The sequence below is a fragment of the Pyrus communis genome, chromosome 2 (genome assembly GCF_041283825.1).
Source record: "Pyrus communis isolate YQ-2024b chromosome 2, ASM4128382v1, whole genome shotgun sequence".
Lineage (NCBI taxonomy): Eukaryota > Viridiplantae > Streptophyta > Magnoliopsida > Rosales > Rosaceae > Pyrus > Pyrus communis.
Window position 1 is genome coordinate 13,157,316 of NC_142566.1, and position 9,149 is coordinate 13,166,464.

Genomic DNA, 9,149 nt, shown 5'->3' on the forward strand with positions numbered 1-9,149 from the left:
TAGAGGTTTTCATATCTTTGGAAACTTGAAGAGAACCTAGGAGCACTTACTTTACAAAGTGGAGGAAGCAAGGAGGGAGGCTAGGCTCAAGGAGTTTGAGGAGCAAAGATCTTGAAGGTGATCCATCATTGGTCTAAGATCTAGATCAAGAGGTATAAAACTAAACCTCTAGTTTGTTCTTCTTATAAATTTTGTTTTGATGCATCTTATATAAACCTATGCATCTTGAAGGGGATTTGCATGACTATAGCTTTGATAAAATGTATGACATGCTTCCGTTGCTTTCGTATATAAATTTTGAATTGTATATGCATGCTAGTCACTAGAAATCCCACATGAATCTCATAGATTTCCCTTCAGTGATGTGATTGAGAGTATTGTTTTAAAGAAGGATCGAATTACATTGTAATTCCAACTGAATAGGTTCTCCGAATGAACTTCTACATTAGCTTGGGTAGCCATGATATATGTTTAGATGTCACTCATGGCTTGTGAGTTCTTCTAGATGATTAAATATAGTCATCAAAGAAGAAGGTGAATTAAAAGTAAGTTTTAATTCGCTAAGTGGATGGATTAAATATAATCAATTGGATTGGTGCCAATCACCTCACTGCCTTGCTAATTAGAACCTAAAAGATTGTTCACCAATACACTCTTGTAGTGAGTAACTAATGGATGATGGAAATAATTAATTGGATTAATAAAGTGTTGTGATTAATTTAGAAAGTCTAAAGAAATCATAAAAGCGATAAAAGATCGTTTTGGGCTTAAAGAAATGTTCGGGTTTAATTGGGCCCATTGGGCCTAAACCCATTGGGCTTTTATTCAAGCATTGGATGACTTGAAATAATAAAAGCCCAAGGCCCAAACAACACTAAGAAGGCCGGCCAAAGAGAGGGAGAGAGAAGGTCAATTGTTGACTTGTTTCTTTATGTTATAAAAGGAACTTTATAATGAAAGTTTCATAAGGGTTTTTTTGTGTGTTCAAAACAACAAAAGAGAAAAGAAAATAACTCTCTCTAACACTCAAAGGGCCGGCCACCATAGGGGGATTTTAGCTAATCATTTTATCACCCCTTTGGTTATTCCTTCATCCTTCTCACTACACTAGTGGGTGAGGATCTTTAGAGGTTTTCAATTTTGGAAACTTGAAGAGAACCTAGGAGCACTCATTCTCAACAAAGTGGAGAAGGCAAGGAGGGAGGCTAGGCTCAAGGAGTTCAAAGAGCAAAGAGCTTGGAGGTGGTCCATCCTTGGTCTAAGATCTAGATCAAGATGTATAAAACTACTCCTAAACTTTGTTCTTCAATAAATTGTTTTTTGATGCATCATAAATAAACCTATGAATCTTGAAGGGGATTTTCATGACTAGAGCTTTGATATTAATAGATGACATGCTTCCGTTGTTTTCGTATATAAATTTTGAATTGTATATGCATGCTAGTCAATAGAAATCCCACATAAATCTCATATTTTCCCTTCAAGTGGTATCAGAGCCAAAGGTTTATATTTGATGTGTCCTTTTGGATTTTATGCATATGGGTATTAATTTTATGTTTGACATATTAGTTCTTCATTCAAAGTATGTTTATCTTTTGTTTTTTCAAATGTTGAAAAATTGTGAATCAATAGTTGAAAAAGATATGTATGCAAAAGGTGTTTTGGATGCATGAATGAAGAGTGAGTTTAGAACAAATTTTGGGGTTTTGAATCATAGGGAGGGCACGGCAAAAGGGGATTTTTTGGCTATGTGTTTGTGTTTTGTTTTGAACCTCACACACACACTTTGAAGCTAGAAAAATGTGTTCTTGAAGTTCTTGGTTATGTTCTTGGTGTTCATGGTTTTGTTTTTTGAAAATAGTTTTATTTAAGTTCATAAATTGTTTTATGGATTTGGATGATATTCTTATCATCAATATTTATTACAAAAGGTTTTTTCAATCCTAGACTTCTTTAGGATATTTTAAAACTTTTTCCCTAATTTCCTTAAAGCAAAATCAAGTGCAAGCATAATTTGAATTCTTTTTCTTCTTTATGTTGAAATAATGCAAGGTGGGCGAGACCTACCCACCTCCCCCTTCATATGGCCGGCCAAACTCAATGGATTTCCCACTTGAGGGTCCTTTTGTAATCATGAAAAGTTTGGTATTACTTTTAGTATTTATGGTTTGACCCCTAACTTTTTCATATTTGCATTTAGACCCCTACTATTTAAAAATTGAAATGTTTGATTTTAATTTTGTTTAATGTTTAAACTCATCATTTAATTATGCCCATATGCACTAAATCTAATTGATTATGTTGCATTCCATTTAATTATTTAATGTGATTAAGTAGTTAGAAAATGGGTGACTATGAGAAAAGGCGCTAAACTCAAATTGTTTGAACCTTGGGAATGTGTTTTAATTTCTATTTCAATTGGACCTTATCATGTTTGACATTAATCTATCTCTCCCTCTTAGTATGTGTAATTTGTAGGAATTTGTACAAATCGGTTTGTAATTCTTATCACTTCTTAATCTCTTTTAGTTAGTTGATTCCCTCTAGTACTAGACTAGAGTTTCTTTAACTATTGGTAAGGAGACATATTTAAAAGAGGGTTTTGACATGAGATAAAAAGATTAAATGGGTCCAACGCCCTAATTAGCAATGAATCATTGTCTTTCATTTCTAATGGCTCAATCAAAAATGTTTTAATTGAATTGAAAGCACGTAATTAAATTGACACAACCTCCCCGAGATCTTATTCAACAATGGTGGCTCGTTGTTGAATTAACCAATAAGTCCATGGTCATCCAAGAGCCTAAGATGACTATAAAGTCCAATTTCAAGGGAATGCAAAAAACCGTAGTAGTAGTAGTTACTTCCAATATTTGAAAAATTCGTTTTTGATATTGATTTGTTTTTTCTCAAAACAAATAGTGGGAGTATCATACGCTACTAAACTATAATGAATACAATTAGTAGTTATATGTATCTCCAATATTTTGAAAAATGTTTTGATATTGATTTGTTTTATGAAAACGAATAGTGGGGATATTGTATGCTACTAATTTCATTAAACTTTGGACTAGTAGTTATAATAGGACACAATTTATTTGAATGTGTTTAAATAAATAAAATTGATGAGACCTTAAAATCCCTCAACCAAATACAATATTAAGTTGAAAGCGTAAGAGTGCTTTGAACACTTTTTCGTGGCCTTCCACCATGGTAGGCTCCAATCGTTTATGACTTGTACACCGCCTTCACCCTATCATGGGGGAGTACAAAGTGCATGCTTATACTCAGGAGGAGTCTATTTAAAAACATGTAATGTGGTGAAAGTAGGCAACAAGTGTAACCAACATCGTATCATCGTGAGGTTATATTTGGACCCCTATCTAAACCGGCATGGTGGGTAAGAACTTAACTAAGAAGAAATGGTGCCAACATCGTATCATCGTGAGGCATTATTCTCTAGAGGCCAATAAGATAGGTAATCACTAGAGGTTGTTGTGAATGGGTAAGTATACCCTCTCATTATTATTTTTGCTAGCCGACATCGTATCATCGTGAGGTGGGCTTGGTAATAGTGAGCCTCCTATAACCTGCTAGGAGCTTTCTTTGAAATCTCTCGAATTCCATCTTGAGGGATATGGAATTTGCCAAAAATGGTGGGTGGTGTCATTCGGTTCAAAGACCCGAATCGTGTGACTTAATCAACAATCAAACTAATTTATTTTATTGTTTATGTATTTAGATATGGTTGGAAGCACACTCGCGAAAATACTCGACAAACATTGCCTAGAGGGGCACAATTTCCCATCATGGTATCGTAATGTCAAGATTCTCCTAACATTGGAGAAGATTGTTTACGTACTAGACAAAGCTCCACCTCACATACCCCTTGGCCCTTCGGCCACTGAGGATGAACGTGCTAAGTTTGACAAGCACATTGAGGATGACACACAAGCCAAGTGCTATCTGTTGGCTTCCATGAATGAGGAGCTACAGAGACAGCACGAGGGCATGGACAGTGCATTTTCCATAATACTCCATCTTACGGAGTTATATGGTGAAGGGACGCGCAACCGTCGCTTTAGCACTGTCTGTGAACTTGTGAAGACCAAGATGGTCAAGGGGGCTCCAGTGCATCTACATGCACTGAAGATGATAGGATTCATTGAACAACTGGAGAACCTAGGTACTCCACTTGACGGGGAATTGGCCCAGGACTTTATATTGGCTTCTCTTTCTGATTCATTCTCACAGTTCGTAATGAACTACAATATGAATAAAATGGATAGTACTCTCTCTGAGTTACTAAACATGTTAGTAACTGTTGAGAAAACTATGATGAAAGAGAACGTTGTAGGGACTTCTGCAGTAGCCTACAACAAGCCATCCTCTTCCAAGTCTAAGCCGCAAGGCAAAGGCAAAGGGAAGGAGAAGAAGTCACCCACTCTTAAGCCGAAAGGAGGAGTGAAGAAAAAGAAGGCAATGGAGCCCAAGGGGGCTTGCCACCACTGTAGAAAGGAGGGGCATTGGAAGAGGAATTGCAGGTTATACCTTGCAACTCTTAAGGACAAGCCACAAGGTATGGTTTATGTTCTTATCTTCAATTCTAATTGTTAGATCTTCTAAATATTTATATTTGATATAAAGTGCTAATCACTTGTATAATTGTATATAGGTGGAGGAGCTAAGTAGAAGAGGAACAAGCAAAGAAAAAGAGTGGAGAAGGGTTCGGTCACCATGTTTTTGCTTACTACTTGGGAAGTTTGTTTAGGCATTTAAAGATTGTCTTTAAACTTTCTTATTGTGTTAAGAACTTATTATGTGGCTTCATATGATGGAAGACCACTATTAATGCCTAAATGTTTGAAGGTACTTAAAAAAAAAGTCTCTAAATGTTTAGAGATAATTCCTTTTAAGTTAAACATTGTGAATGTTTGTGTTATCATATTAATGTAATGTGATGAATGCCTTCTAATAAATAAAATATTTCCTTAAAGTAATGTTATGAATTGAATATTGTCTTGTTGTATCCTAGTTGAGATACATGATTATAATGATATTAGAAATAAGAAAAACGTTTCTTATATGGTTATCACTTAAACCACAATAATCAAGATCACTCTTGATTCAATTAGTAGTTTTGAACAATTAATTGGACATTCTTAAAATTGTTTTAAAATGTCAAGTGTGTTAGTGATTAAAGCAAGAATGAAGTGTCTAAATCAATAAAATGTTTAAAGATTTTAGTCACTTAATAACAAGACATCAACTTAGTGAAGAGTGAAACAAATGAGCTTGAAAGGTTTTAAAGCTACTACACAATGTCCTCAACCCGTATACTCCACGTTTATACATTTTTTTTTAATGTATGAAATGATTTCTCATTAAAGTCATGAGAAATAGTGGGAGGTGAGAAATTGGATATAAACTTGAATATGATTGGTTTATAGTTGTCTAAATAATAATAGTACTTGACTATTATTGAGAGTTTATAATTTTAATTGTTAAAAGACACAAGCTCTACAAAACGTTAATATTCTATGTTGTGTAACATTCTAAAGAATAGTCTTTGAATGTAGGTTTTGTCAACCTAGCATAAAATGGTTATATGTTGGGAGTTGTCCATCATTCTCTTTTATGAGAACAAGCTAAATAACAAAGCATATGGACAAGTTGATGAAACAAAAGGGAATAGTTTCAAAATGAGTCACAACATATAGTTTAACAACAAGACAATCCGAATTCGTCACCTTATGTAACTATAACGCTCTATGAAGTTTTGATAAAGAATTATATCAACCACCTAGAAGGAATGGTTGAGTTTCTATATCCTTAGTAGAAGCCATGCTTTCACTAAAGACTTGGATAATTCTTATATGACTACATTAAAGTCTTAGTATGACTAAAACTTGAAGTATGGTGTATGACACCATTTAAATGATTCATTTAAATAACTTGTGTTAGCTAGCGTTGTTGATAGTCTCAAAATTGTTGAGACATCATTAATAAGCTAATGGATCTCAATGATTGTCAATAGATCCAAAACAAGTTAGTGGGAGCAATATGCATTCAAATCAAGAAAATTTAAGTGTTAAGTTTTTGAATGAATGCTAAGTTACAACAAGCCCAATGAGAGTGATGTCATAATTTGAGCAACAAGATATGAATAAAGTCTATTTGATAGACTTGATCAAACCTAGATGTTACTCGAAAAATGACAAGACATGACACGGTTAATTTTAAGTATAGACTTGAAATTGGACTTATTGATATAACAAAGGCTATCTCAAGGAAGTTATATGGGGAAATTAAATCTCAAATGTTGAAGATTTAAGAAAGCATTTTACTATATGATAGAAAATCACTTTCATAACCCTTATAATAAATGTGTCATAAAATCACAAAAGGGACACATGTATGGACTTGTGAGTAAATATCAAAAGGTGAAAAACCACATGGGTTGTCACTTTAAGATATTACTATATCCCAGGATCAGAACCATAGCAACTGAAAGAGTATTATTGCCTTTAAGAAAGGAACATCAGAGTCGGACTCTAGAAGCGTGCATTCACTTAGGTTATGAACCAAAGTGAAAATAATCCATTTTAAACAAATGGAACTTCATAATGAATGAAGTACTAATCGTATGAATATATTGATAGTATTGTACTACAATGGTCTCAAGGATTGGAGCAAAGTTTGTATAAAGTATACAAACGAAATATATGTCAATATATTGTTTTAGAAACCGCTTCAAAAGGTGTTTTGATGGAAGGGGTTCTTTTAGAACCAATGATTGAATCCAAACCATAAGGTTGTTAGTAGGATACTACGACGTAATGGGGCGATAGCTCAAGCCATGGAATCAAGGTCTCATCAAAGTATTCGAACACAAGAAAGAGACATCATCAAAATGTTTTAGAAACATTTGATAAGTAAATCCCTTTTAAATTAAAAGGTGATTAAATACATAACCAAGTTAACCTACGAGCATAAGCTCGCTCAACTAGCATGTATAAGTTACACTAGTGATTGACTTTAGTGCAAGTGGGAGATTGTTGGAAATATGCCCTGAAAGTCAATCTTTGGAAGAAACCTTTCAGGACAATGTAATGATGTATATATGACTCTTATACATCGGAAGGCAAAGATACTAATTAGGACTATCTCAATGAACGAAATATGTCCTAAATAATGAATCCAGGGACAATGGATTGATGGAAGAAGTAATCTAATGATGATTAGACTACAAAGACCTTCTTCTCATAACCATTATGTCCAAAAAGGTTCCTGGTCATAAGATTGTCGGAGGGATACTGACAATGCATAGACCGGTACATACTATGTCTGCTTCAAATGGAAGGATGGAAAGTCTCATCCCATTCGTGTAGTGACACTAAGACAAGTATGTAGGTGCTCATTAAGGGAATGAGTTCACTGAACACAATTGAACGAGAGTACTTGCATGGAGGTCTACTCACATGTCAAGCAAGTAACTCTGAAGGTTGGAATAATGTAAGTAATCCTTTGACCTGAGACATCATAGATGTCTAATGGTTAGGTCCTTGATCTTTGATCATGTCAAACGACATTCCATTGGAGTGTCCACGACATTGTTGGGGTTAAGGTATCTAAACATGTAGGCATGTGAATGATCAACAAGGAATCTCTGATCCTCGTTATAAGAGGAAGAATACTCTGAGATATGATTCGGGAATCTTCGGCCGAAGTCTCGAGCGTAATAAAGGAAAACGTTCCTATGCGACTCAATTGAATCATATAAGAAAGCATAATCACATTAGGGGTTTGACATAGTATATCCATACCCTAGTGATGTGATTGAGAGTATTGTTTTAAAGAAGGATCGAATTACATTGTAATTCCAACTGAATAGGTTCTCCGAATGAACTTCTACATTAGCTTGGGTAGCCATGATATATGTTTAGATGTCACTCATGGCTTGTGAGTTCTTCTAGATGATTAAATATAGTCATCAAAGAAGAAGGTGAATTAAAAGTAAGTTTTAATTCGCTAAGTGGATGGATTAAATATAATCAATTGGATTGGTGCCAATCACCTCACTGCCTTGCTAATTAGAACCTAAAAGATTGTTCACCAATACACTCTTGTAGTGAGTAACTAATGGATGATGGAAATTATTAATTGGATTAATTAAGTGTTGTGATTAATTTAGAAAGTCTAAAGAAATCATAAAAGCAATAAAAGATCGTTTTGGGCTTAAAGAAATGTTCGGGTTTAATTGGGCCCATTGGGCCTAAACCCATTGGGCTTTTATTCAAGCATTGGATGACTTGAAATAATAAAAGCCCAAGGCCCAAACAACACTAAGAAGGCCGGCCAAAGAGAGGGAGAGAGAAGGTCAATTGTTGACTTGTTTCTTTATGTTATAAAAGGAACTTTATAATGAAAGTTTCATAAGGGTTTTTTTGTGTGTTCAAAACAGCAAAAGAGAAAAGAAAATAACTCTCTCTAACACTCAAAGGGCCGGCCACCATAGGGGGATTTTAGCTAATCATTTTATCACCCCTTTGGTTATTCCTTCATCCTTCTCACTACACTAGTGGGTGAGGATCTTTAGAGGTTTTCAATTTTGGAAACTTGAAGAGAACCTAGGAGCACTCATTCTCAACAAAGTGGAGAAGGCAAGGAGGGAGGCTAGGCTCAAGGAGTTCAAAGAGCAAAGAGCTTGGAGGTGGTCCATCCTTGGTCTAAGATCTAGATCAAGATGTATAAAACTACTCCTAAACTTTGTTCTTCAATAAATTGTTTTTTGATGCATCATAAATAAACCTATGAATCTTGAAGGGGATTTTCATGACTAGAGCTTTGATATTAATAGATGACATGCTTCCGTTGTTTTCGTATATAAATTTTGAATTGTATATGCATGCTAGTCAATAGAAATCCCACATAAATCTCATATTTTCCCTTCACAAGGTGCATTAAGGTTATTGCCAAGTTCCATGGCGACAAGCATTTGAGGTTGCACTTCCATATCTTCAGCCATCTAAGGCTAGTATTGGATAATGCAACTGCAACTTTTGGCTTGAAATGACGATGTCCTTTTGCGGCTAGGGACAGTAATGTTCTTGGTGATTCTTCCTGAAGCATCAAGAAGAGCAGGGCAT

At 34.9% G+C, this 9,149-nt stretch overlaps 1 protein-coding gene across 1 annotated transcript; it reads left to right on the top strand.

Moving 5' to 3' along the window:
* Positions 1-3,747: 3,747 nt before the first annotated feature.
* LOC148698584 (uncharacterized) lies at positions 3,748-4,673 on the top strand. The gene has a single exon (XM_088677271.1). The coding sequence runs from the start codon at positions 3,979-3,981 to the stop codon at positions 4,615-4,617; it is 639 nt and encodes a 212-aa protein (XP_088533397.1). The 5' UTR covers positions 3,748-3,978; the 3' UTR covers positions 4,618-4,673.
* The last annotated feature ends 4,476 nt before the right edge of the window (positions 4,674-9,149 follow it).

What these genes read in the sequence shown, in the direction of transcription:
- LOC148698584 (XM_088677271.1), top strand. Translation starts at nt 3,979, where the DNA reads ATGAATGAGGAGCTACAGAGACAGCACGAGGGCATGGACAGTGCATTT.